Source organism: Hyla sarda, chromosome 7 (assembly GCF_029499605.1).
Source record: "Hyla sarda isolate aHylSar1 chromosome 7, aHylSar1.hap1, whole genome shotgun sequence".
Lineage (NCBI taxonomy): Eukaryota > Metazoa > Chordata > Amphibia > Anura > Hylidae > Hyla > Hyla sarda.
Window position 1 is genome coordinate 83180702 of NC_079195.1, and position 26964 is coordinate 83207665.

General features: G+C 42.3%; 1 protein-coding gene across 3 annotated transcripts in view; it reads right to left on the reverse strand.

The window, feature by feature from the left end:
- Window positions 1-26964, reverse strand: part of CABCOCO1 (ciliary associated calcium binding coiled-coil 1) — a 187551-nt gene that overhangs the window by 150861 nt on the left and 9726 nt on the right. For all 3 annotated transcript variants that reach the window (XM_056529843.1, XM_056529842.1, XM_056529845.1), the window contains exons 3-4: window positions 8874-9043; window positions 7450-7594 (exon numbers count right to left, since the gene is read on the reverse strand). In XM_056529843.1, the coding sequence (XP_056385818.1) occupies window positions 7450-7594; window positions 8874-9043 (315 nt within the window). The remainder of the gene's footprint in view (window positions 1-7449; window positions 7595-8873; window positions 9044-26964) is intronic.

Below are 26964 nucleotides of genomic sequence, written 5' to 3' on the forward strand. Positions count from 1 at the left end.
TATACAAAGGGGTACTCGTCAGGGATGTCCATTGTCCCCAGCGTTATTTGATTTGATCATGGAGCCCCTGGCGAACCTCATACGTCACCACCCGGACATTAAGGGGGCGCGGATTGGGAACTCGGAATACAAAGTTAACTTGTTCGCAGATGACTTATTACTTACTATCACGAATCCCATTATTTCCATCCCCAACCTTTTTCCCCTATTAGACAAATTTGCAACTATCTCAGGCCTGGTGGTTAATAGAACCAAGTCGGAGGTTATGCTATGTAACACTCCCTCAGGTATTCGGACACTTCTCTCCTCTAACTTCCCTCTCAAAATTCTTACATCTCATCTACCATATCTTGGCATCTCTCTCCCTACTTCTCTATCTGCTCTATATAGGCTTAATTACCTACCTTTGTACAGATCGATCAGAGCAGACCTCGCCAGATGGAATCTACCACACATATCGTGGCTGGGCCGCTTACATTCTATAAAAATGGTAGTCCTGCCAAAGCTTCTCTATTTGTTTCGGACTCTCCCGATCCCGATACGTGTGGCTGATCTGAAATTGCTACAGGCTGAGGTCTTCAAATTCCTCTGGAGAGGTCTCCATCCACGCATTTCTAGATCCATTATGTTTTACCACAAACGCCTAGGGGGTCTCTCAGTTCCCAACTTCACCTTATACTACAAGGCAGCACGGCTCTCCCAGCTGTTGCTGTGCAATGCTACCTCCTCCTCCCCTAGGTGGGTACAGTTGGAGAATGAATTACTACATCCATACACCCTCTCATCCCTGATGTGGCAATCGGGTCCGATCATGGCACATGTACCTGAAAAGGCTTCTATTTCTTTATACTCTTTACTATTGTGGAGGGCGGTCAGGTTTAAGCTCTTGCTTCAATCACAAATATCCCCTGTAGTATCCATCCTAGCGAACCCATATTTCCCACCTGGAGTTAATACTCCTGAATTCGCATGGTGGAAAGATAATAATCTTATGCTACTCAACCACTCATGTCCTCGGAAATGTTTATATCCCGCTTCCACCCTCCTCCCTCAGAACACTTTAGAATGACGCAAGTTTTCTCCTTTTTACGCCTCATATCTCCCCCTCATATGATACATAACCCCACCTCATATGAATTGACAGCGTTGTACTCACCTATGAGAACAGGCTCACTCTCCCTGATTTACTCTTCCTTAAACCGACCACCACCTGACGGTAAACTGCCTTTCATGACACAGTGGGAGGAGGACATTGGGGAATCACTCACTACTCAAGAGTGGCACTCCTGCTGTGAGACTCTCAGTAGGGGGAGTTGGCAAGTCTCTCTGGTGGAAACCTCACTCAAACTATTGCATAGGACTTACTACGTTCCCGCTAGACTGAATGCCATCTACCCGGAAGTCTCCCCATTGTGTTTCAGGGGATGTGGAGAGAGGGGATCCATGTACCATATATGGTGGTCTTGTCCACACGTCGCCCTCATATGGCAACAGGTGGTTGATCTTATTTCAAAAATCACGGATAGGGAATGCCCCCTATGTCCCAAGATATGTCTTTTAGGTTCAAAACCGGCGGGCTTTAATAATCCCACATTTCGCTTGGCACAACTCATACTTCTTGCAACGCGAATCCATATTGCAGCACAGTGGCGCTCTATGACCCTATCTCTTAATATGATCATCACCAGGATCAATAACATACTCCTCTCGGAAAAATTGAACGCTATCAGAGCTGATACTATGGATAGCTTCCTAAAGGTCTGGGACCCTTGGATCTCCTCTTCTCACGCTCCTGACATTTCTTATTATTTAACGATATAATAGTCAGATGCTTACCTGCTGTTCTACTGTCCATATTGTTTGACTCGTGAAGTGTGAACCCTGACTGGCTTACCTGGATAACCCTTGACGTCTCTGTATTCCCACCCCTATCCTACCCTGTTTCCCTTGTACATTTTCATGTTAGCGAATGTCGGCCTTCTCTCTTCCATTCATACTGCTGGATTGAGGAAGGATCGCATTGACTACATTGTATTACATGATGTGTTATAGTTGTTGGCAATCATAGCCCTTTATACGATTGTTGATATTGTATTGTCTTTTTATCAATTGCTACCAATAAATTTCTCATTTTGACACTAAAAATCGGGGGGGACAGCGGATATCCCTGGCGAGTACCATTAAACAGGGGAAAAGTTGGAAAAGGAGCATGAGAGAGTTTAATAGAGGCAGTAGGAGAAGAGTAGAGACCCTGCAGTGCAGTAAGGAAGTGACCAGTGATACCAAACTTCTGCAAAGTAGCAAAAAGAAATGGCCCCCCCAGCCTATCAAAGGCCTTTTCTGCATCAAGACTAAGAATCAAGGCATGTTCAGATCTCCGATTGATCAAGTCAACAAGATCCACTACCCTTCTAGTATTATCACCCCCCTGACAGCATGGTATAAAGCCGACGTGATGGCAAGGGAGAAAAGAGCAAAGGCGTAGAGCCAGAACCTTAGAAAATAACTTAAAATCAAAATTAAGAAGGGCAATGGGTCTGTAACTGGAGCAATCATGGGGCCTTTACCAGGTTTAGGTATTAAGGTGCTCAAAGAATGTAAAAAGGACTGCGGGATCTCCTCACCCCCATAAAAGAATTGAAAAGAGAAACAAGCATAGGCAAAAGGACAGAAGAGTAAGTCTTATAGTACAAGTAAGTAAAACCATCTGGGCCAGGGGAGCAGCCCGCAGGAAGAAACTTGAGAATCTCATGAAGCTCCTCAGGGGTGATAAGAGGCATTAAAGACTGCATTATCAGCCTCTGACAAAGTCTGCAAGGCGCATCGAGAGAGATAGGAGTCAAGTTCCGCAATACGCTCCACCGGGTCAGACGGAAGCTGAGAAGGGAGGGAGTAGAGGTCAGAGCAATAAAGAACAAAAAGACAGGAAATATCAGCAGGATTATAGTGAAGAACACCCAAAGAATCCTTCAAGGCCGTGGGGGATTGAGCAGCTGCACGGTCCCTAAGGCGCCTGGCCAACATAGACAGAGCCTTATTGCCCTTCTCATAAAATCTCTGCTTAGCATATAACACCTGCCGCTCAAGTTTATGAAGAGCAAGCTCCCCCAATTGGGCCCGAGCAGCCACCAATCACTGCAGTATCAAGAGAGAGGATGAGGACATCAAAAGAACCTCCAAGTTAGCAATTTGTGCTCGAAGCTCCTGAGAGCGAGCCAGGGCATCCCTTTTCAGACTAGAACTAAGAGCAATACAGTGTTCACAGACAACCGATTTGTGAGCTTCCCAAAGGACAGCCTGAGAGGAGACCAAGCCCTCATTGGTAGCAAAATATTCAGTCAGGCAAGCCTGTATCGACTCTCGGGAGGGCAGATACTTAAGTAAACAGTCACTAAGACGGCAGTGACAGCGCCGAAGAAAAAAGGAGGAAGGAGAAAAGGAAAGAAGAACAGGACAATGATCAGACGAGGAGATTGGCTCTAAAGAGGCAGTCAAGAGCATACAGACCATCGGGAGGTTATCGAAAAATAGTCTATAGGTATGTGCAATCTATGGAGATGGGAGTAAAAAGAAAAAGAACAATCCGTCGGTTGATTCATTCATATAACTCATTAATTCGTGTAACGATGAAGCTCGGATGGCACACTGAAAAATCGAGGCCAAGCCCAATTGGGTAGGAGGGGGAGCGAACATGATCTTCTGTGGTTTGGGGAAGGCAGACAGATGAGTGCAGGCAGGGAGAGGCACAGTAGATGGAAACGGGGGGGAACAGGTGGCAGGGTCCAACCGCACCGAAGCAGTTAGGAGGTGGCAGCAGGAGCCGTGGCCGGGGGCATGGGAACAGAAGCGGGTTGCGCCCGTAGCAGCAGGATGGCCCGTGATCCCTTCGGTGGTGGTAGCTGAGTAGCGAGCAGGTCAGGAGCCAGGAGGGAGGCAGAGCCCACCGAGCGGCAGTAGAGACAAGAGGCAGGGCCTATCTTGGCAGACGGACAGCCCCGGGCTGACGTGGAGGATGTCTGGAGGAACTGTGTGATGGTCCCAGGGGGACAGAAGACTGCCGGTGGGTAGTTGAGGGCTTTAGGCGCCGTCGGGAGGTTCTCCCTATCTAGGAAAGCTGGGTCACTGTATTTTGTAGCTGGTTTTCAGCCTCAGGGAGCGAGCACAATGTGCAGCCATCTTCCTTGGCGCCACGCCCCCCGGAAATACATTTTTCTGTACTTCCAGGTATTAGACTCCTCTTTTAAAGACAGCATGCAGTCTTAACCCCTTAACCCCTTAAGGACCAGGGGTTTTCACGTTTTTTGCACTTTCATTTTTTCCTCCTTACATTTAAAAAATCATAACTCTTTCAATTTTGCACCTAAAAATCCATATGATGGTTTATTTTTTGCGCCACCAATTTTACTTTGTAATGACATCAGTCATTTTACCCAAAAATCCATTTAGTAACTTTTGGGGCTTCCGTTTCTACGTAGTACATTTTTCGGTAAAAATTACACCTTATCTTTATTCTGTAGGTCCATACGATTAAAATGATATCCTACTTATATAGGTTTGATTTTGTAGTACTTCTGGAAAAAATCATAACTACATGCAGGAAAATGTATATGTTTAAAATTGTTGTTTTGATAGCTTTTTATAAATTTTTTCATGATATAAAAAGTGACCAAAAATACTCTACTTTGGACTTTGGAATTTTTTTGGGCGTACGCCATTGGCCGTGCGGTTTAATTAACAATATATTTTTATAATTCGGAGATTTCCGCACGCGGCTATACCACATATGTTTATTTTTATTTACTTTATTTAAATGGGAAAAGGGGGGTGATTCTTTCTTTTATTAGGGAAGGGGTTAAATGAGCTTTATAAACTTAGGGGGCTATAACACTACACACACTGATCTTTTACATTGATCATTGTTATCCCATAGGATAACATTGATTAATGATTCTGCCGCTTGACTGCTCATGCCTAGATCTCAGGCACGGAGCAGTCATTCGGCGATCGGACACGCAGGAGGAAGATAGGGATTCTCCATGTGTCCTCCAGCTGTTCGGGACACTGCGTTTTGCCGCAGCGGTCCCGAACAGCCGACTGAGCCAGCCGGGGGTAGTTTACTTTCACTTTCAAAGTTGATCGCCGCGTCTAAAGGGTTAATCAGTGCCACACGCTATTAGCCGCGGGTCCCGCCCGTTGTTTGAGGCCGGGCCCGACCCGCTATGATGTGGTGCCACGGCATGGCCCCGAGTTATAGAAAGGGAGCGGACTCAGGGCGTACAGGTACTCCCTGTGTCCTTAACGGGTTAAGGACAGGACCAATTAATACTTTTGCACTTTTGTTTCTTCCACATCACCTGTTGATAGCCATATTTATTAATTTTTTTTTTCATCCACAGACCCATATAGGTTTTAATTTTACTATTTTTAAAAAATAACATATTTCTGTAAGGTTTTGTTGTATTCTACTACTTTTAAAATGTTACATCTTTCTGTAAGAAAATTACTATGTTTAAAATTGTCCTTTTCTGACCCGTATACATTTTTTTTTTTCATATACAGGGATGTATGTGGGCTCATTTTTTGAGCAGTGATCTGTGTTTTTAAATGTACTATTTATCTTTTGATGGGACTTTTTAAATAATGTTTTTTTCTGGTATATGAAGTGACCCAAAATATGCATTTTTTTTACGTTTATGTAATTGACTGTGCAGTCTAATGAACATTATGTTTTACTAGTTCGGACATTGCTGCACACGGCGATACCACATATGATGTTTATTTTTGATCACATTATTTTATTTGCAAATAGGGAAAAGTGGGGAGGGGGGGGCGATTTAAAATGTTATTATGGGAGTGGTTTATTTATCACTTTTTTTTCTCACAATTGTTTAGACGATTACCTCCAATTTTTCGATTTCATACACAGAATAATGCTGTGCCATAGCACAGCACTGATCAGCGTTATTGGCGCACCATTACTACAGGCTGCTGGGGCCTGCACTATTGGAGCCCTAATTGGACGTGCTTTTGCCACGGGTGTCCCACTCAGCTCCACTGAGCAACCAGCACTGGATTTTAGGCATTTTCAATGCAGCAATCGGGTTAATGCTGAACATTGGCCCAATCGGCAATGTTCAGCATGAGCAACGGGTCCTGCCTGCTGATAGCAGCCAGGACCAAACGGGTATGTTCATAGACATAGCTCAGCAGTTCACAGACCTACCACATGGCTGCGCTGTATACATACGGTAGCAGTCGTTAAGGGGTTAAACTGCATTGATCTATTTGCTCTGCGCTCTAACACTTAAAGAGCCACGGAAGGCAAAGAAGGAGAGGAAAGCCCTCCAGCTGCCTGAACAGTGGATGTCAAGTAACTGTTGCAGCACAGCGTCACTTATTCCTGCCCTCCTATTACAGTATATATCCATCCTCCTTTATATATTATATATATAATTGAACCTCTTAATATCACCACTTACTGTCACTGCAGATGTGATCGCAACTGTCATAATACATAGAAAATTATCTTATAGCTTTGTCTTATAGCTTTATATATGTATGAATATATATTTGTGTATTTGAGGGGGGGGGGGGGCATTTGTCTTATGTGCCTAGGGCACCAAAATACTTAATCCTGGCCCTGCCATTGCATGCTGTCTGCTATGTGTTTGGCTCTAAATTATTTGCCTTTAAATTTTGGCATTAACACGAAGAAATCTCTCCATGTATTCACCAAACTTAAAGTGTACCCATCAGATCCAACCCAAAAAAATTTTTTTTTCAAATATATCACTCAGTACCAAATCCTGACCATGTACCTAGCATTAGCAAAACTACAACTCCCTGCTTGTCCTCGCTGACGGTAGCGGGACACAAGCTGACAGTGGGAGGATTTTTTCTCCAGCTGTAAGCCCTGCACTCACTGCTGTCAATCAAGGAAGTGTGTCCATGACATAGATGATGATTGGTTTTGCATGCTGTACAACATATCAAAAGTTTTTGTATCTGACAGTGCCCATTTAAGGCCAAGGTATGCCAATGACCCGCCTCAGCCTGTGATTCATTTGTGTTGTATGTAACCAATAAAGTTTATCCTGAGAAATTACTATAAAATCTCTAGATTTAGCATGAAAGAAATATTTATGTACTTTATGATTTTGACTTTTTACAGACATTAGGTTAAAAGCTATTCCACAGCTTTTCTATTCAGGTGGTCTATTCCGTACAAAAGCTAAAAAGGTACTCAATGATTTCTTTTATTTTTTATTAGATATAATTCTCATACAAGAGCTCTCCAGCTGTTATGAAACTAGTGTTCACCAGTGTCAATCTACTCATAACATGTCTAGAATAGTCTAAATAGCTCATGAGTAATACATTCAGATTGTATAATGGGGCATTGTAACTGTAGGCTGGGATGATGTGATGTAAAGCGACACAGAAACATACCTGATTTTTAAGTAGTTGATAATATCTTTAGCCTCGTCGACATTAAAAAATGTTAACCTCGCTTTATCCTTAAGTATACTGTGTCCTATGCCTCTCAAGGCTCTTGCAAGTTCTAATATGTTCTCTGCAAGTGACAATCTTTTGTCTGAAACATAAAATAGGAAGATTTAGAGCACTGGTGGTCACTCATATTCACACATTCATAACTTGAATCCATTGTGGGTCAAAAAATAGGTCAACTTTGCTGGGACAAAGGGTAGTCATGCAAAGCATCCTCCAAGCTAGAAATGTCAATAAGTAATCCAAAGAGTACATGACTACTAACAATCTCAATTGCGTGCATCCACATGTAGAAAATAATTGCATGCAACTTAGAAATTACTTTATAAAATACATTCACCCACACAATAGTCATGAGCTACATGCAAAATGTACACTATGAACACATGGGCCACACAATAAAAATAAAATCAAAATTTAACAAGAAGTTAAAACAGAAATTAAGACTTTTCCAAATATGGCATCTATGTATCATACATTTATAGACACGCAAAGGGGAATTAATCATTTGTAGCACCAACAGAGTGATCCATGCTTTTAATCATTATTCATTCTTTTGAGCATAGTGAGAGTTTGTGCAACAAACAACAAACAAAGATAAGGCTTTTACCACACTGGTTTTTACTGGTACAGTTTTAGGTAAGGATGCACCAAAATGCACGAAAATGGTGCTTTCAGCAATTTTTCCGGAAGGAAAATGCGGTTCGAAAGGATTGGGGGGGGGGGGAGGGGGTTAACTTACAATTGGGAGCATGGCTTTGTGTGCTTTGTCTCCCCCTCCAGGGCCGGCTCAAAGCTCCGATCTCTGTCTTGAGGCTGCTGAGCCATTCATCTGCCTTTGTCTACAGATAAGTGGGGGTCTCAGCACTAAGACATTGACCTATAAAAACTTTTTTTAATGACGGTAGTACTTTAAAACATAGTTGTGAGCACCATATTGGCACCAACACCTTCACATTTTCTGTATAGGCAGTGCTCTAAGATGCCTGTGTGCTTTATAGCAGCGCCAAGGAAAGGGTGTCAATGCCTCAGTCAGTTGAGGAGAAAGAATGTCTCTTCTATCCCCAAGACCAGTAAGTATCAGTGGGTGATGCACATATGAGTGTCCTCTGTATATTACATATTATCTATGTTTTATCCAGTGTAAAGAACATCAAAATAGCACTGTAGCAGACATAACTTGTGTGGATATATTTTGAATGCATACACTTTGCATGTATATATATATTATTCCCTATGCTATTGTCAGTGGAGTAATACTGATTATTTAGTCTAAAGTTAATAAATATATATGTAATTTCCTGACAGATATTCTTGCAATAGAGTTAAACCCAGTAAATATAGTGCATCTATTAAGAATGTACCTTGAAGATTTTCCATTAGTAAATGTAAAAGCCCCATTAAACCGCTCAGCTGCTGTAAGTTAAAGTTCCTGTCTTTTCCCCAGCAGAATCCAGACACATAATAATCTACCAAGACGGCTTCTTTTAAATTCGTCTCAGGGTCTTGAACATTAAGAAACCCTTCCATTAGCCTGAAAATGATAAAGAGAAAATTAGTAAAGTGAACACAACATTCCAATAAAAACATACATTGCTAAAAGGAAAAAAAGCATAATAATGTATTACTATTACATACACTTGAAAATAAAAAAATGGGCATTTCTTCCTAAAAAAGAACCTCTTTTCTCTACATAGATGTTTGGAAAAACTTATCTAGTTATTCTAAGAAACAGCCATGATCACGTCACCAGTCACATAGAATCCAAATAGCCAAATACTTATGTTCCCTGACTGGGTAACCCGTGGTGTACTGCCCACACCATGGTGATGCAGTAGGAAAGTGTAGACTCTTGAACACAAGAAAAGCTGTACACTAGTTTAACAATTATATAGTAATGAGTTCACCAATTAGCCATAACGCGAAAAGCGTCAGACGCTTTACTCTGTTGTGACCATTGTCTCAAGATTTTCAAATAAAACAAATACCTTTTAACTGCATCCCGAGTGCTGAACGATCCTTCCTTTCTCGAAAAAACAGGTAAAGTTCATTACAACACTTACAGATAAATAATATTGAGTATCTCATGATAATGACAGGTCAATGAGCGGGATATATTAGGCAGCAAGAGAAAAATGTGTTGTTGAATAAGAAATGTTGGAAGCAGGAAAAATGGGTAAGTAAACAAAGCTAAGCCATTTTGGCAAGGGCAAAATTATGATGGTTAGATGACTGGGTCAGATCATCCTCAAAAGGGCAGGTTTTTGTTGAGTGCCTCCAGTATGCAGTGGTTTGTACCTACTAAATGTAGTCCAAGGAAAGACAACCAGTGAATTTGTTATAGGGTCGATTGGTGCTGGTGCTTAAAACCTTTACTTGCATATTTTGGTTGTCTTATGCTATGATTTATGCCATAATTGATACAAATTTTTCCTGCTGCCAAACCCTGCATACTTAAATTGAAACCTTTAAAGCCACGATTGCACCAAAATGTGGGATACATCTCTTTCTATCTATCTATATATCTATCTACCAAGACAAACTTTATAAAATAACAATGTAGCAGGCAAATGTTACATTTCAATAGAAATGTCCTTCCGTGTTTCTACCTGTTCTATTAGCTGGTTGGTAACCACATTACTCCAACTGTATAAGATATTTCCTAGCGGTGTTGACAGAGAAAAAAAGAATCCTCATCAATGTGTATCATGAGATGTTTATTTCTGGTAAAAGCAACCCATTTTGGGAACAGACAGACACTTCATCAAGTGTTATGTTTCCCGAAAAAAGCGGTCACTCTGACCCTGAAATGCATACTGAGTATCCAAATTTCTGTGCTGTCCTTTTATTGTTTTGATCTTCTTATACTTAAAATATCACATACAAAAACTTAGGGCAACCACAGGAAATATTTTCCTACTGCAATTATGTATTTTTGGAATACTCAAGTTGCCAATACATAAAAGATTTTATACATATATATATATATATATATATATATATATATATAAACACAAACAACACTAGTCCAGCTATGTTGCTGTGATAGCCCAGTCCGAGTCCTGCGATAATGACATATACATATACATACATACACATACATATAAATCATTAATGTGACTGCTGCAGTCAATCACATGCCTTAGAGTTCTCATAACATACATGCACACATCACTGCATACCTTTGGGGTCTGCATACCTCTGCATATTATGGTTTCCTCCTTTACTCCAAAAATACAGATAGATTAAAAGAGAATCTGTCAGTAGTTTGGAGTCATTAGAACTACTAATAGCCCTATACATGTAACGGGTCACGGCAGGTGGTGGATCCTCTGGGCCTGTGTGGATGATGACGTGAGCCATGCCAGGGAGCGGAGTCTATAGTGCCGCTAGTTTTCACCAGAGCCCGCCGCAAAGTGGGATGGTCTAGCTGCGGCAGGTGGCACCCAAGTCGCTACCCCTGGCACGACTCGTCCACACAGGTAGCTGGGTTGAGGCGTGGCACCAAAGGACACTGGCAAGGCGAGGTGATGGTAGCAGTAGGTCAGGGCAGGTGGCACAGGTGCAGGGTCAGGTAACGGAACAAGGATCAGGTACACAGATATCAGGAACACAGAAAAACAGTAACTTTCTCTAGGGCACAAAGGCAACAAAGACCCAGCAGGGAACAAAGGGAGGAGCTGATACTAAAAGACAGGGTGCAGGTGTAGACATTTAATTGAGTACTGTCCCTTTAAATGTAAGAGCTCCGGTGCGTGTGCCCTAGGAGGTGGGGGCACCCACGCCAGGGCTGCGAGGACAGGAAAACCAGGGAGGTGAGTGACAGGCTGGGATTCGCATGCGGGCACGTCCTGCCATGCGAATCCCAGCCCCACCGGCAGTGGGGACATGACAAGGTAGCGCTCACGGCCAGCATGTCTGACCTGAGCGCAGATGTTACAATACAGAGGTTGGAGTGGAGAGCACAACAATATATGTTGTTGCATGATAGAAAAAAATTATATTAATATAATCACCATAGCAAGTGTCTAGGAGGCGGGTTCAGATTCAAAAACTTTTTATATGTTGTACATCTTGGCAAAACATTAACCTTTCTAATATACTTCATAGGAAAATGTAATTTCTTTTTTATAGAAATCATGGTTTATAACATCATGGCTTTGTCCAAGATGAAGCACAGGCATGGACAAAGTCCAGTAAGTATGGGTGGGCCAGCACTCCTATGTGCTCACTCCAGTCCTATCAGACAGGAGAGAGCACAGAGGAGTACTATCAGACAGGAAAGAGCACAGAGGAGTCCTATCAGACAGGAGAGAGCACAGAGGAATACCATCAGACAGGAGAGAGCACAGAGGAGTGCCATCAGACAGGAGAGAGAACAGAGGAGTTCTATTAGATAGGAGAAAGCACAGAGGAGTCCTATCAGACAGGAGAAAGCACAGAGGAGTCCTATCAGACAGGAGAAAGCACAGGAGTCCTATCAGACAGGAAAGAGCACAGGAGTCCTATCAGACAGGAGAGAGCACAGGAGTCCTATCAGACAGGAGAGAGCACAGGAGTCCTATCAGACAGGAGAGAGCACAGGAGTCCTATCAGACAGGAGAGAGCACAGGAGTCCTATCAGACAGGAGAGAGCACAGAGGAGTCCTATCAGACAGGAGAGAGCACAGAGGAGTGCTATTAGATAGGAGAAAGCACAGAGGAGTCCTATCAGACAGGAGAGAGCACAGAGGAGTCCTATCAGACAGGAGGGAGAACAGAGGAGTGCTATCAGACAGGAGAGAGCACAGAGGAGTGTTAACCCACCCTCACTTACTGGACTTTGTCCATGCCTGTGCTTCAGCTTGGACAAAGCCAAGATTTTATAAGCCATGATTTCTATAAAAAGGAGATTTTCTTATTAAGTTTATTACTGTAGAAAGGAATGTTTTGGCAAAAAGTATACCATATAAAAAGTTTTTGAATCTTACAGTGCCCATTTAACAATCTTCAAAAACTTTTCGCAATATTTGATGCCACTGCTTTGTTTTTCTTTCCATTCAAGTAAATCTCATAGAGAAGCTTATTGGAAATGCCATTAACGTGATAATTCCTATGTTGCCCTTTGACATTCACATGAACCTACAGTTTTCTATAGTTCAGTTTAGATGGTGTACTACTTATCCACTTAATGAAAATGACAGGAATATGACATTTAATAAACTACTGCGTTTTTTTTGTGAAGATGGCATTTCAATGGAATGTAAATTGCAACCTAAATAAAATCAATAGCTAAATGTTTGGCTGCATTAATAAATTATGAGCTAAAGATTATTAAAGCCTGGCTACGGCTGGAGTTTGGGTCCCCTATCAACATGATTCATTACATTAAATCATTATACTATACATAATTATTAGTGGGGAGCTAAGAGTCATTTCAATAAAGTTGAAAAAAAAAAGACTTAAAAGTATCGTTTTATGTTTCAATATTATTCAAATGGGATAGGCAATACTTATGAATATCAATACAGAATGCTAAATATATCATCTTACAGGTCTTATACCTGTATTCTAAAGAATAAAAAAAAGTTTAAATCCCAGGCCAAGTTGTGTGCCCAGGACCTGCACTGCACAGAAGCCAAAGCCTCTTCCTTGTATCCCACAGTCTCCATGGGCTCCCTTACAGGTTCTGTTACATGTCATGCAATGGGTGATATTCTCCCCTAATTTAATACTAATAGATTGACCAATAGTAGATGGAGTAGATCCATCTTAGTACCAGGGGGTTTGGGCAGCAGCTGGTTCCCCACAGAGTTGGTATGTAGCCCACTGATCATACAAATGAATGTCTTGTTCTATTAAGTGTAAAATATCAACTCAAATAAGTAATCTGCATTAAAAAATATGAGCAAGAGATATTATAATAGAGGGAACTCTGAGAAGTCATTAGGATGGGGTTTCATTAACCTCAGGTCTTGTATTACTTTGCATAATCTCAAGGTTCATTCATGCGAAAATGTCTAAAAATACTAGAGTTGTTTTAAATTTCTCATTAGACGAGAATACACTCAAACTATCTGTATGCACTGAGTATTAAAAAATTATATACTTTATTTTTTTTATACAGTATCTGACATAAGTGAGTTCATCCCAAACATTTTTGTTCATATTTTATTATACTTTTTCTTAATGTGACAATATTTTTATGTGTCTACGACCTATATTTCTCTCAGAATTACCTTTATTTAATTGCCATCGTTGCTCAGTGAGGTTTCTGTCCATGCAGAGGCATGAGGCATGTCACTCTCTTCTCCTCACTGTGATGACTTCTCACCCTCCCTTACTCTGCTCTGACTCACAGAGGGATGGGAGCAAGCACAGCAGCTCTGGACCTGTCTGCAGCCCAGTCAATCACTCATGGTGTCCATGACATGTCGATGACCACAGGACACTGCAGGACTGGTATGTGTCCTAGGAGGCAGGGGGACCCTTTGTGGCCACTTTTTTGACTGGCTTTTTCAGTATGAAATAATGAAAATTTGCTGATGAAAGCAATTGCAAAACACATTGTTTTTGCATGCTTTATAGCATATCAAAAGTTATTGTATCTGACAGTGCCTATTTAAGCCTCTTGGGCATGGAGTTCACCAGAGCTTCACAGGTTGCCACTGGAGTACTATTCCACTCCTCTTGACAATGTATACAGAGAAATGTATCCAGAAATATATGGAGATAAACCACTGATGTGAACAAGAGAGAACGTCCAGCACTAGATGTCCGTTGCAATAGTGTTTATTGGCATAAAAACAGATACATGAACAGGACAGAGCGTAAGCCTACGCGTTTCAGGTAACAAGACCCTTAGTCATGGCATAAAACAAACCCAAAGGTAAAACTATTTATAGTATAACAATTAGTCATGTGACTGCCTCCGCAGATAGAAGTAAAACATGGAGGTTCACAGCGTAGAGACAGCACCGGCACAGCTGCGGCAACACCCTATTTGTTCTGTGAGCTCTCACGCGACCAAATGCTGGAAAGGCAGGGAGTGATGGGGTAATGCCGTCCGTGACAGACCGGGTGCTCAATCCTCTAAAGTGTACAAAGTAGAATCCGGGAAGAGCAAAGAAATAAGGAGGCACTCACGGTTTTGTCGGAGTGACAGCAGGCTTCTTTATTTCAGGTGCGGCATGCGATCATCGGCGTGGGACGCCAGACCAGTGCAGACAGGTCTGGCGTCCCACGCCGATGATCGCATGCCGCACCTGAAATAAAGAAGCCTGCTGTCACTCCGACAAAACCGTGAGTGCCTCCTTATTTCTTTGCTCTTCCCGGATTCTAGAAGTAAAACATGGAACTGGATTACAAATATTCTTATAAAATTTACATATATAAAGGCAAAGAAGTAGACATGGTAATAGTATCTTTTCAAAACTAGTTGCAACATAAATGGATAGATAATCTGGTATTGAAAGTGACTTATAAGATGTTATCTCCATATACCGTGGTTCACATCGTGCATCCATGGCATAGAACCCGAGATTACTAGACCCAATGCAACAATATAATGACTATGCTAAACAATGCTGCAATTGGTGTCGGAGTCCCATGTCATGGACGCACGGCGTAAAAAAAGAGAAGAAAGGGCATATCAATACGTAAGGATAAGATCATGTCTTAAATTAAGTCCAGCTGGTTGCCGGGTGCCCAGTAAGAAAATCCAATAGGACTCCCGGTTCAGGAGAGATCTCCTCAAATCACCACCCCGTGACATCCTCTTAACACGTTCTATTCCTACCACTCTAAAGGACTCTGTATTGCCCTGGTGTATATCCCTAAAATGTTTAGATAGTGCTGAGATATTAAATTGTACATTTGAGCAGTCAGACAAATGTCGTCTAATTCTTACTTTCAATGGTGTGGACGTACAGCCTACGTATTGACACATGCATGTCTTGCAGGAGGCCAAATATATCACATATATTTCGAATTACAATTAATGTATTCTTTAATATTATATTGTTGGTTATTGCTGTATGACTTGAAATCCCTCGATACATGCATGTGTCTGCAGGTGACACACGTGTTGTGGCCGCATTTCCAGTTGCCTGGACTATGGAGCCAGGTTGGATTGATAGGAGTAACACTAGTGCCGAACATACTAGGTGACAATCTGTTACCCAGAGAGGGGCCTCGTTTAGAGACCATTTTAAACCCTGAAGACGTAATTTTTCCCAGGATCGGATCCTGATACAAAATAGGAAGATATTTCCTCATAATCCGTCCTATTTGATTGTACTGTCTACTATACTGGGTAATGAAGAATGGAACAGATTCCCCACTTTTTTGTGTCTCCTTACGTTTATCTGTGTGTATAATAAGTGACTCTCTACTTAGTCTGTCTGCCCTATTCTTGGCTAGCTTAAGTGATTTTTCGTCGTAGCCCCTGTCTCTCAGTCTGTTATGTAGTTGTTCGGACTCCACCTCGTATGTATCATCCCTAGTAGGGAGTGGTGTAGGTTGCGGCGGAACTGCACTAGGAATGATACATACGAGGTGGAGTCCGAACAACTACATAACAGACTGAGAGACAGGGGCTACGACGAAAAATCACTTAAGCTAGCCAAGAATAGGGCAGACAGACTAAGTAGAGAGTCACTTATTATACACACAGATAAACGTAAGGAGACACAAAAAAGTGGGGAATCTGTTCCATTCTTCATTACCCAGTATAGTAGACAGTACAATCAAATAGGACGGATTATGAGGAAATATCTTCCTATTTTGTATAAGGATCCGATCCTGGGAAAAATTACGTCTTCAGGGTTTAAAATGGTCTCTAAACGAGGCCCCTCTCTGGGTAACAGATTGTCACCTAGTATGTTCGGCACTAGTGTTACTCCTAGCAATCCAACCTGGCTCCATAGTCCAGGCAACTGGAAATGCGGCCACAACACGTGTGTCACCTGCAGACACATGCATGTATCGAGGGATTTCAAGTCATACAGCAATAACCAACAATATAATATTAAAGAATACATTAATTGTAATTCGAAATATGTGATATATTTGGCCTCCTGCGAGACATGCATGTGTCAATACGTAGGCTGTACGTCCACACCATTGAAAGTAAGAATTAGACGACATTTGTCTGACTGCTCAAATGTACAATTTAATATCTCAGCACTATCTAAACATTTTAGGGATATACACCAGGGCAATACAGAGTCCTTTAGAGTGGTAGGAATAGAACGTGTTAAGAGGATGTCACGGGGTGGTGATTTGAGGAGATCTCTCCTGAACCGGGAGTCCTATTGGATTTTCTTACTGGGCACCCGGCAACCAGCTGGACTTAATTTAAGACATGATCTTATCCTTACGTATTGATATGCCCTTTCTTCTCTTTTTTTACGCCATGCGTCCATGACATGGGACTCCGACACCAATTGCAGCATTGTTTAGCATAGTCATTATATTGTTGCATTGGGTCTAGTAATCTCGGGTTCTATGCCATGGATGCACGATGTGAACCACGGTATATGGAGATAACATCTTATAAGTCACTTTCAATACCAGATTATCTATCCATTTATGTTGCAACTAGTTTTGAAAAGATACTATTACCATGTCTACTTCTTTGCCTTTATATATGTAAATTTTATAAGAATATCTGTAATCCAGTTCCATGTTTTACTTCTATCTGCGGAGGCAGTCACATGCCTAATTGTTATACTATAAATAGTTTTACCTTTGGGTTTGTTTTATGCCATGACTAAGGGTCTTGTTACCTGAAACGCGTAGGCTTACGCTCTGTCCTGTTCATGTATCTGTTTTTATGCCAATAAACACTATTGCAACGGACATCTAGTGCTGGACGTTCTCTCTTGTTTGCTGTATTGGGCGGTTGCGCTTCCGCCAGTCCGTGCACACCTGTGTCCAGTGGGAGGTGAGAGCTGTCTACTTACCGGCCTTAAACCACTGATGTGGGTATGTGCTGTAGCATCTCAGGGGTGCACTTACTTAGACAAAAGCAATGCAAAATATGGAGAGAAAAACATAGTAAAGCAAGAAGGCACTTTTATTCCATTTGGATCAAGGGAAGCACAATGCAGGGCGGATAGGAAGAAAGCAGAGCTCGGGAGAGCTCGTGGGTGACGGTCCCGTTTCATGGGTCTTCCCGCTCGGTCACAAACCACCGGTGATGCACACGGTCCTGTTTAAATAGACACGCGTGATGTGGCTTGTCGGCTGATGCAACAAGACGCTAACACAGTGCTGTCATCCCGGCTATGCGCCTGATGGAGGAATACATTTGTATATGCGCGTAGGGGTGATACCCCGCAATGTTAGCCTGTGGAAAAATGAAAGATGGTAAGGGGAAGATAGGGTAGCAGAAGATAAGGGTAACAGAGAATTGGGAGACAAGTAGTAAATTAATGGACAAAACAATATAACATTCTGGAGATGACACTACGTATCAAAGGAAAAAGCTGAAATCGTTCCGCTCATTGAAGCTGAGGGGTCTCGTTGCTTCAAGATGGGAAATCCATAATGCTTCTTTCCGCAGTAGGTTAGTGTGCTTTCTCACGCCGGGCGGAATATCCGTCACTTGTTTAAACCCAAAGAATGTCAATACATCTGCAGAGCCATTGTGTTCTTTATGCAGATGCTCTGCCAGTCTAGGTACGCCTTGGCCCTTGCGTGAAAGTCTTATATGTTTTGGGAACCTCACGAACATTTGTCTGATAGTAGAATCTGTCACATGGACATTTCAAGCAATAAATCACAAATTGTGTCCTGCAGGTGATGAAGTCTGTGACGTGGATATTCTCGCTTCCTATGTGGAAATCCTTTCGTTTTTGAAGTTGGTGGCAATAGGAGCATCTGCCAAACTTATGATTACCACTGGATTGAAAATGATGTAGCCAAGTGGTGTCTAAACCTGATTTACTTTTGAAAGTACTCCTGACAAGCTAATTTTTCAATGTTTTTGTCTTTCTGTGTGCAATTAGAGGCTTGTTAACTGCCACTTTTTTGAGCACCGGGTCATCTTCGAGTATGTGCCAGTGTTTGTAGTAACGGGACCCCTTGGCTTCAGCTCTTTCCTTTTATACATAGCATCATCTCCAGAATGTCATATTGTTTTGTCCATTAATTTACTACTTGTCTCCCAATTCTGTTACCCTTATCTTCTGCTATCTTTCCCTTACCATCTTTCGTTTTTCCACAGACTAACATTGAGGGGTATCACCCCCATGCGCATATACAAATGTATTCCTCCCTGAGGTGCATCACTGGGATGACCGCACTGTGTTAGCATCTTGTTTCTTAGCAACCTTTCTGACGCATCAGCCGACAAACCACGTCACCCGTGTCTATGTAAACAGGACCGTGCGCATCACTGGTGGGCGTGACCAAGCAGGAAGTGATCATAAAGCCGCAGTGCCGGTCCCAAGATTGCGGGGGTCCCTGTAGCCGCATCCCCCCCCCTTGTGATCAGACGTTATCTCCTATGCTTTGGATAGTTTAGTGGGGAAATTTAAATTGGACTGACCAAGCATATTCTAGATATATGCATACAGCATGTGCCTTCAAATACATCTGAACTGAAACATAATTTTATTATATTGATGTTTTAGTGTGTATTGTTTTAGTACATTAAAAATTAAACTTACCAAATCTGAATATATAGCATGTTACACTCATCCAACTAGATAAATGATCTAAATCATGATGTGGAAGATAGAGGCAAAAAAAACCTTTGGAGTCGGCGCTGCTGGTGTCCAGTGAAGATGGAAATGATCAGGCCAGAGGAGGAGGTTTTAACCAAAGCTGGACCAATTTGTTGGAGGAGAAGTTATCATTTCTCCTCCAACAAATTGGTCCAGCTTTGGTTGAAACCCCCTCCTCTGGCCTGATCATTTCCATCTACACTGGACCCCAGCAGTGCCGTCTCCAAAGGTTTTCTTGCCTCTATCTTCCACGTTTCTCATCAGAACGGGCCAGACCTCTCCTGCACCCTGGGCTCCGCAGCTGTCTCCAGTGCTGCAGTTCATAACCTCTGCTGTGGGTTGATATGCGAGTTTTATGCTCGCCTAAGGTGAGCATCCACTACCTACAGGCTCTGTATGCCCACTAGTGCATTGTTTCACTTTGCCTCTTTTCCTTTGCGGTATCACACTATGCGCCTTCTGCCGGTCTCCACTTTTTTTCCTTTCTACAGATAAAGCATGATGAGATGAGTAGTTTTGTAACAGCTTCTAGCATAATAAATTGCCCAAAGCCTTAAAAACTGCATTAAAGCTGCTCTATACACTATATCAATTATGCATTATGTACTACATGATCATAAACCTCCAGCAGTCAGTCCTCAGTATCTGCCAGACTTCATGTATATATTCCAGATGTTTTCTTACAGATGTCACCTACATCTGATAAAGTAATATTCTGCATCCTCACTTCTCTTAGTATGTTCAAAGATGCATTAAAAGGGTTCTCTTCTCTTGACAAGTAACACTGATGTCCCCAAACAATACAATTGCCTAATGCTATCCCCAGCAGGGGAACCAAAGATCTTATCATGGGGATTGCATTGCACTGGCAACTTAAAATTAAGTAATGCCTTTAGCTGACACATTTTATATAGGTATATATTCTTATGTAACAAGTGATGCACACATGAAGGAGTAATCTAACAAAGGCATATAGAAGTATACAGTGGTCAAAAATGTACAGAACAAGTTTGTTAAGACATTTATTAAGTTTATTAAGACATTCAAGAGCATTTATTAATAGTGAAGGAATATTGTGGTGTTGGAGAAGTATTCAAGAGAAATACATTTAAAGGGGTACACCGCCTGAAAACATCTTATAATTGATGAAGATGTCTAATTGTGGGGTCCTGCCGCTGGGGACCCCCGCGATCTCCTCTGCGGCACCCCAGCCATCAGATGCACAGAGCGACCTCTGCTCCGTGTCGGATGACTGGCGACTACAGCCGCCCCCTCCATTCATATCTATGGGAGGAGGCGTGATGGCTACACACTAGCCATCACGCCCCCTTCCAGACATGAATGGAGGGGGCGTGGCATGAAATCACGAAGACAGAAGCTCCAAGCTTCCGTGTTCCAGACACTGCTGCCGGCCCCGTGGTCAGACATCTTATCCCCTATCCTTTGGATAGGGGATAAGATGTTTTCCGGTGGAGAACCCCTTTAAAACTACTCAGGATGGAAACTTAAAAAAAAAACTGTACTCACCTGCTGCCGATTCCCCACCAGTGCAGTTCTAACAGTTCCGATCCACACTATTACTTCCTGCTCTCTATCCCAACATATAGAAAACGCCCGCTCCACCACTAGCTGACCACAGTAGTGACACATATCAACCACTGAGTGGCTGAGCTGGCATTTACTATGAGAACATGAAACAAGAAGCAATGAAAGTGTGGGCCAGCACCAGCAGAACAACAGCAGGTAAGGACATGCTTCCTTTCCACCCATTATGAGCAGTTTTAATGTAGAAGTATTCCTCTAGAAGAACTTAATTTGAAGATCCCCTTCTATTAGCAAGAACACAATAAATAACATCACAGCAATGAGGTGATCACCTGGGTGGAATGAGAAAAACACTGGCAGCATTCATGGGGCAGTCCCATGATTAAATCATTTCTCTGGTAGTTCACGAAAAACCTACATTTTTCAACCGGAAAAAAAAAAAAATGCTTCAGTGTCTACATTTTACTGTTACATACTTGTTATGTTGCCACATGGTCTATTGAATGTGTCCAATGCAGGTGAAAAGAAATCCGTGCAATGATTCTTACTGGTTGCCTGCACTAGTAATGCATCTGTGCAGTGGAACTAAGCTACTAAGCATGTGTGACCATGGCACTAGATGCATTGGGTGGAAATTAACCCCTTAACGACCAGGCCCATTTTGGCCTTAAGGACCAGACCAATTTTATTTTTGCATTTTCATTTTCCTCATCGCCTTCTAAAAATCATAACACTTTTATATTTCCATGCACAGACCCATATGAGGGCTTGTTTTTTGCGTCACCAATTGTACTTTGTAATTACATCACTTATTTTGCCATAAAATGTACAACGCAACCAAACAAATATTATTTATGTGGGAAAATTGAAAAGAAAACTGCAATTTAGCAAATTTTGGAAGGTTTTGTTTTCACGCTGTACACTTTCCGGTAAAAATGACATGTTTTCTTTATTCTGTGGGTCAATACGATTAAAATGATACCCATGTTATATGCTTTCTATATTTTGTACCGCTTAAAAAAAATCTCAAACTATTTTAACAAAATTAGTATGTTTGAAATTGCCCTATTTTGACCACCTGTAACTTTCTCATTTTGGACTTTTTTTTATTTTTTTACGTTTACGCCGTTCACCGTACGGGATATTTTACAATATATTTTAATAGTTCAGACTTTTACGCACGTGGTGATACCAAATATGTGTATTAATACTTTTTTTACGCCTTTTGGGGCAAAATTTGGAAAAACGGACGTTTAACATTTTTATTTGGGGGAGGGGATTTTTTAAATTTTTTTACTTTTTTATTTACATTTTTTAACTTTTTTTTTTTTTTTAACACTTTAATAGTCCCCATAGAGCATAGCACTGATCAGTGTTATCGGTGATCTTCTGCTCTGGTCTGCTCAATCTCAGACCAGAGCAGAAGACCGCAGGAGACAGGCGGAGACAGGTGAGGGGACCTCCGCCGGCCATGCTGGATGATCGGATCCCCACGGCAGCGCTGCGGGCCATACGATCATCCATTCAAAGTACCGCACTGCCACAGATGCCGTGATCGCAGATGTCTGCCATTACCGGCGGGTCCCTGGCTTCTGATAGCAGACGGGACCTGCCAAGCATGTGGTGTTCGCGGTCATATCGGCATGTAAATGTACGTCATGGTGCGTTAAGTACCACGGCACCATAACGTCCATTGTCGTTAAGGGGTTAAGGACCCAGGACGTTTGGGTACGCACTGGCTCCATGGTACTTAAGGACCCAGGGCGGACCTGTATGCCTGTGGCAATTCCAGTCCTCCCCGTGCACCGGATGGGGACCGTATCGGGAGGTCTGCTGAAATCATTCAGCAGACACCCCGTGCAAACCCCTGGGGGTCGGTGATCGTGGTGATTCCGGGTCATACGGGTATCCGGAAAATAAGGGGGATAGGAGTGAGGTGGCAGGGGTGCCACCCCTTCTATACCTTCTACTGGTCGGTCAGAAGCGACCGACCAATAGCAGATCCGGGGTGGGGAGGTTAAAGTTCGGTTCCCTGCTCTGCCCACCGACTGTTGTTCGGACAGAGCGGGGGAACCGGCGGTGACCAGCGCCGGAGGTCACTTACCGGCAACGATCGGCCTCGGGTGACAGCGGGCGGCGATGAGCAGCGGCGATCCTACGAGATGTTACAAAACTACAACTCCCAGCATGCCCAGTCAGTTGTTTGGGCATCCTGGGATTTGCAGTTTTGCAAGATTTAGAGTGGTACAGTTTGGAGATCACTGTGCCGTGGTCTATAAACTGTGGCCCTCTAGATCTTGCAAAACTATAACTTTCAGCATGCCCACACAGCAGTTTGCTGTCTGGGCATCCTGGGATTTGTAGTTTTGCAACATCTGGAGGGCAACAGTTTGGAGATCACTGTGCAGTGGCCTCTAAACTGTGGCCCTCTAAATATTGCAAAACTACAACTCCCAGCATGCACGAACAGCAAACGGCTGTCTCGCCATGCTGGGAGTTGTAGTTGCGTACCTCCATCTGAGTTAGGTAACAGAACCTAACTGAAGGTTTTGCAACCAGTGTGCCTCCAGCTATTGCAAAAGTACAACTTCCAGCATGCTCAGTCTGTCAGTGCATGCTGGGAGTTGTAGTTTTGCAACAGCTGGGAGGTTCACCCCCCCCCCCAACCCCCAAGTGTGAATGTACAGGGTACATTCACACGGGCGGGTTTACAGTGAGTTTCCTGCTTCAAGTTCGAGCTGCGGCAAATTTTACTCCTATCGGGTAACTCACCGTATACCAGCCCGTGTGAACGTATCCTAAAAACTCAACACTACACTAACACATAATAAAGGGTAAAACACTACATATACACCCCTTACACTGTACGGCAGTGTTTCCAAAACAGAGCCTCCAGCTGTTGCAAAACAACAACTCCCATCATTTCCGGACAGCCACTGACTGTCCAGGCATGCTGGGAGTTTAGCAACAGCTAGGAGCTCCCTGTTTGGGAATCACTGGTGTAGAATACACCTATGTCCACCCCTATGCAATCCCTAATTTAGTCCTCAAATGAGCATGGCGCTCTTTCACTTCAGAGCCCTGTCGTATTTTAAGGAAACAGTTAAGGGCCACATATGGGGTATTTCTGTATTCGGGAGCAATTGCATTACACATTTGGGGGGGGCTTTTTCTCCTTTTACCCCTTATAGGAAGGAAAAGTTGGGGGCTATACCAGCCTGTTAGTGTAAAAAAACAAAACATTTTACACTAACATGCTGGTGTTGCTCCATACTTTTCATTTTCACAAGCGGTAAAAGGAAAAAAAGACCCCCAAAATTTGTAACGCAATTTCTCCTGAGTACAGAAATACCCCATATGTGGGGCATAAAATGCTCTGCGTGAGAGCGCACCATGTACATTTGAGGCCTAAATTGTTGATTTCCAAAGGGGTGGCTGATTTTACAGTGGTTCTGAAATAAACACAAAAAAATAAATACCCACGTGTGACCCCATTTTGGAAACTACACTCCTCATGGAATATAACAAGGGGTATAATGAGCCTTAACACACCACAGGTGTTTGATGAATTTTAGTTAAAGATGGATGGAAAAATGAAAAAAAAATATGTTTTAACTAAAATGCTGGTGTTACCCTAAATTTTTCAATTTCACAAGGGAAAATAGGAAAAAATTCCCCCAAAATTTGTTACCCCATTCCTCCTAAGTATATAAATACCCCATAAGTGCTCTGCGGGCGAACTACAATGCTCAGAAGAGAAGGAGCCCCATTGGGCTTTTGGAGAGAAAATTTGTCTGGAATTGAAGGCCACGTGTATTTACAAAGCCCCCATGGTGCCAGAACAATGCACCCCGCCCACATGTGACCCCATTTTGGAAACTAAACCCCTCACGGAATGTAATAAGGGGGGCAGTGAGCACTTACACCCCACAGGTGTCTGACAGATTTTTGGAACAGAGGTCCGTAAAAATAAAAAATGTAATTTTTCATTTGCATAGCCCACAGTTTCGAAGATCTGTCAAACGCCAGTGAGGTGTAAATGCTCACTGCAACCCTTATTAAATTCTGTGAGGGGTGTCGTTTCCAAAAAGGAGTCCCATGTGGAGGGTCCACTGTTCTGGCACCATGGGGGGCTTTGTAAACGCACATGGCCCTCGACTTCCATTTCAAACAAATTCTCTCTCCAAAAGCTCAATGGCGCTCCTTCTCTCCTGAGTATTGTAGTATGCCAGCAGAGCACTTGATGTCTACACAAGGGGTATTTCCATACTCAGAAGAGATGGGGTTACACATTTTGGGGGGTATTTTCCCCTATTACCCCTTGTAAAAATTTAAAATTTGGGGAAAAAACTGCATTTTTGTGAAATAAAAAAAATAATTTTCATTTACACATACGACTTTAAGGAAAAGTCATCAAACACCTGTGGGGTGTTAAGGCTCACTGTACCCCTTGTTATGTTCCTTGAGGGGTGTAGTTTCCAAAATAGTATGCCATATGGGGTGTTTTTTTGCTGTTATGGCACCTTAGGGGCTTCCTAAATGTGACATGCCCCCCCAAAAACTATTTCAGCAACATTCTCTCTCCAAAAGCCAAATGTGACTCCTTCTCTTATGAGCATTGTAGTGCGCCAGCAGAGCACATGACACATATCGCAATTTCCATACTCAGAAGAAATGGGGTTTACAAGTTTTGCGGGGCTTTTTCTACCCCTTGTAAAAATTGTAAATTTGCACTATTAGAAGAAAGAAGGTTGTCCAGCACTCGGGATATGCAGATAAAAATCAATGCTTGCTTTATTGATAATCTTCGGACAGGGATCAAAACAGAGATAACGTCTAAACGTTATCTCTGTTTTGATCCCTGTCCGAAGATTATCAATAAAGCAAGCATTGATTTTTATTTGCATATCCCGAGTGCTGGACAACCTTCTTTCTTCTAACTTTACATTCACATATGAGGTATTTCCTTACCAGAAGAAATGGGCGAGACCTCTTATCCCTCCGTCCAGGTGCATGTATAATAAAGCATGGAACAGGTTTCCTTAACCATTAATGCACCACTACCTTCGAAGGTTCAATCAGAAACCACATAAGACACTTTTAAAATATGAAAGAACAAACAATAATGCTAAAATATCTCTAGTGCTATGTGTGCCGGTAAGCTGTTCCTGGGTGAACTATTTTTGAAACTATGTTTCTATTATAATAATTGCTGTTGTCCTCCAGGAGCATACATAACAGCACTAACAACCGCACTGTGTGAACAGGTTATTACAACCTAATTTGAAACTGACAGATGATACCCGGCGCAAATTCAATAAATAAAAATCATGTTTTGCACTATGTGCCGTATATGCCGAATATACAACTGTGAGTTTCTATGTGGTAATTTATACACATGAATGATATAGCACTGAATATATTTATTGTTTTGCATTTCATGTATTTTGTATTTTTGCATTCAACCATCGTCAAGTATTAAATTATTTTACTACTATATACAGTGCTATCAAATATATAGAATTATCAAGGCCCCTTGAGGAGAAATTCTTCACTGACAGTATGTTGCATCTTATTTGCATAAATATGTATAGTGTTTATATGCAAACAAGTAACTGTCTGTATTAGATCATATGGATGGATATGTTTCAATAATGTAAAATTGTGTCTAGCCTTTTATTTAAACCCTTCGGTATCCGACTTCCCAACTTTAATATCCAATAAACTTCCCTGTCCAGAAGTTTCTGTTTTATATTGCCTCCTCTGATTGGCGCTGCGATCCTCTCCAGGCCCTGAACCATAAAAATTTTGGTGCTCCCAGCATGTGCCTCTGCACAATGTCGGGACACCATAGATACGTGCCGGGAGTTGAAGTGCAGTATGTCTCTGCAGATGTTTCCTGACTCGAACCTTTAGGGGGTAAGAGGTACATCCGACATACTGCAGTTCACACTCGCGGCACATAAAGACATAAACTACATATGCTGTATTGCAATTGATATATTCCCTGATTGGATACACCGCACCATCAGAGGAAGATTTAACAGTGGTAGAATTGAACATAATGCTGCAGCATATACACTTGTTATGACCACACCTATAGGATCCTACATGCCTCAACCAAGTGGGCACGTGTGATCCTCCTTTTTCTGTGAAAAGACTAGGGGACACCTTTTGTCCAATGGTCTGTGCCCTTCTG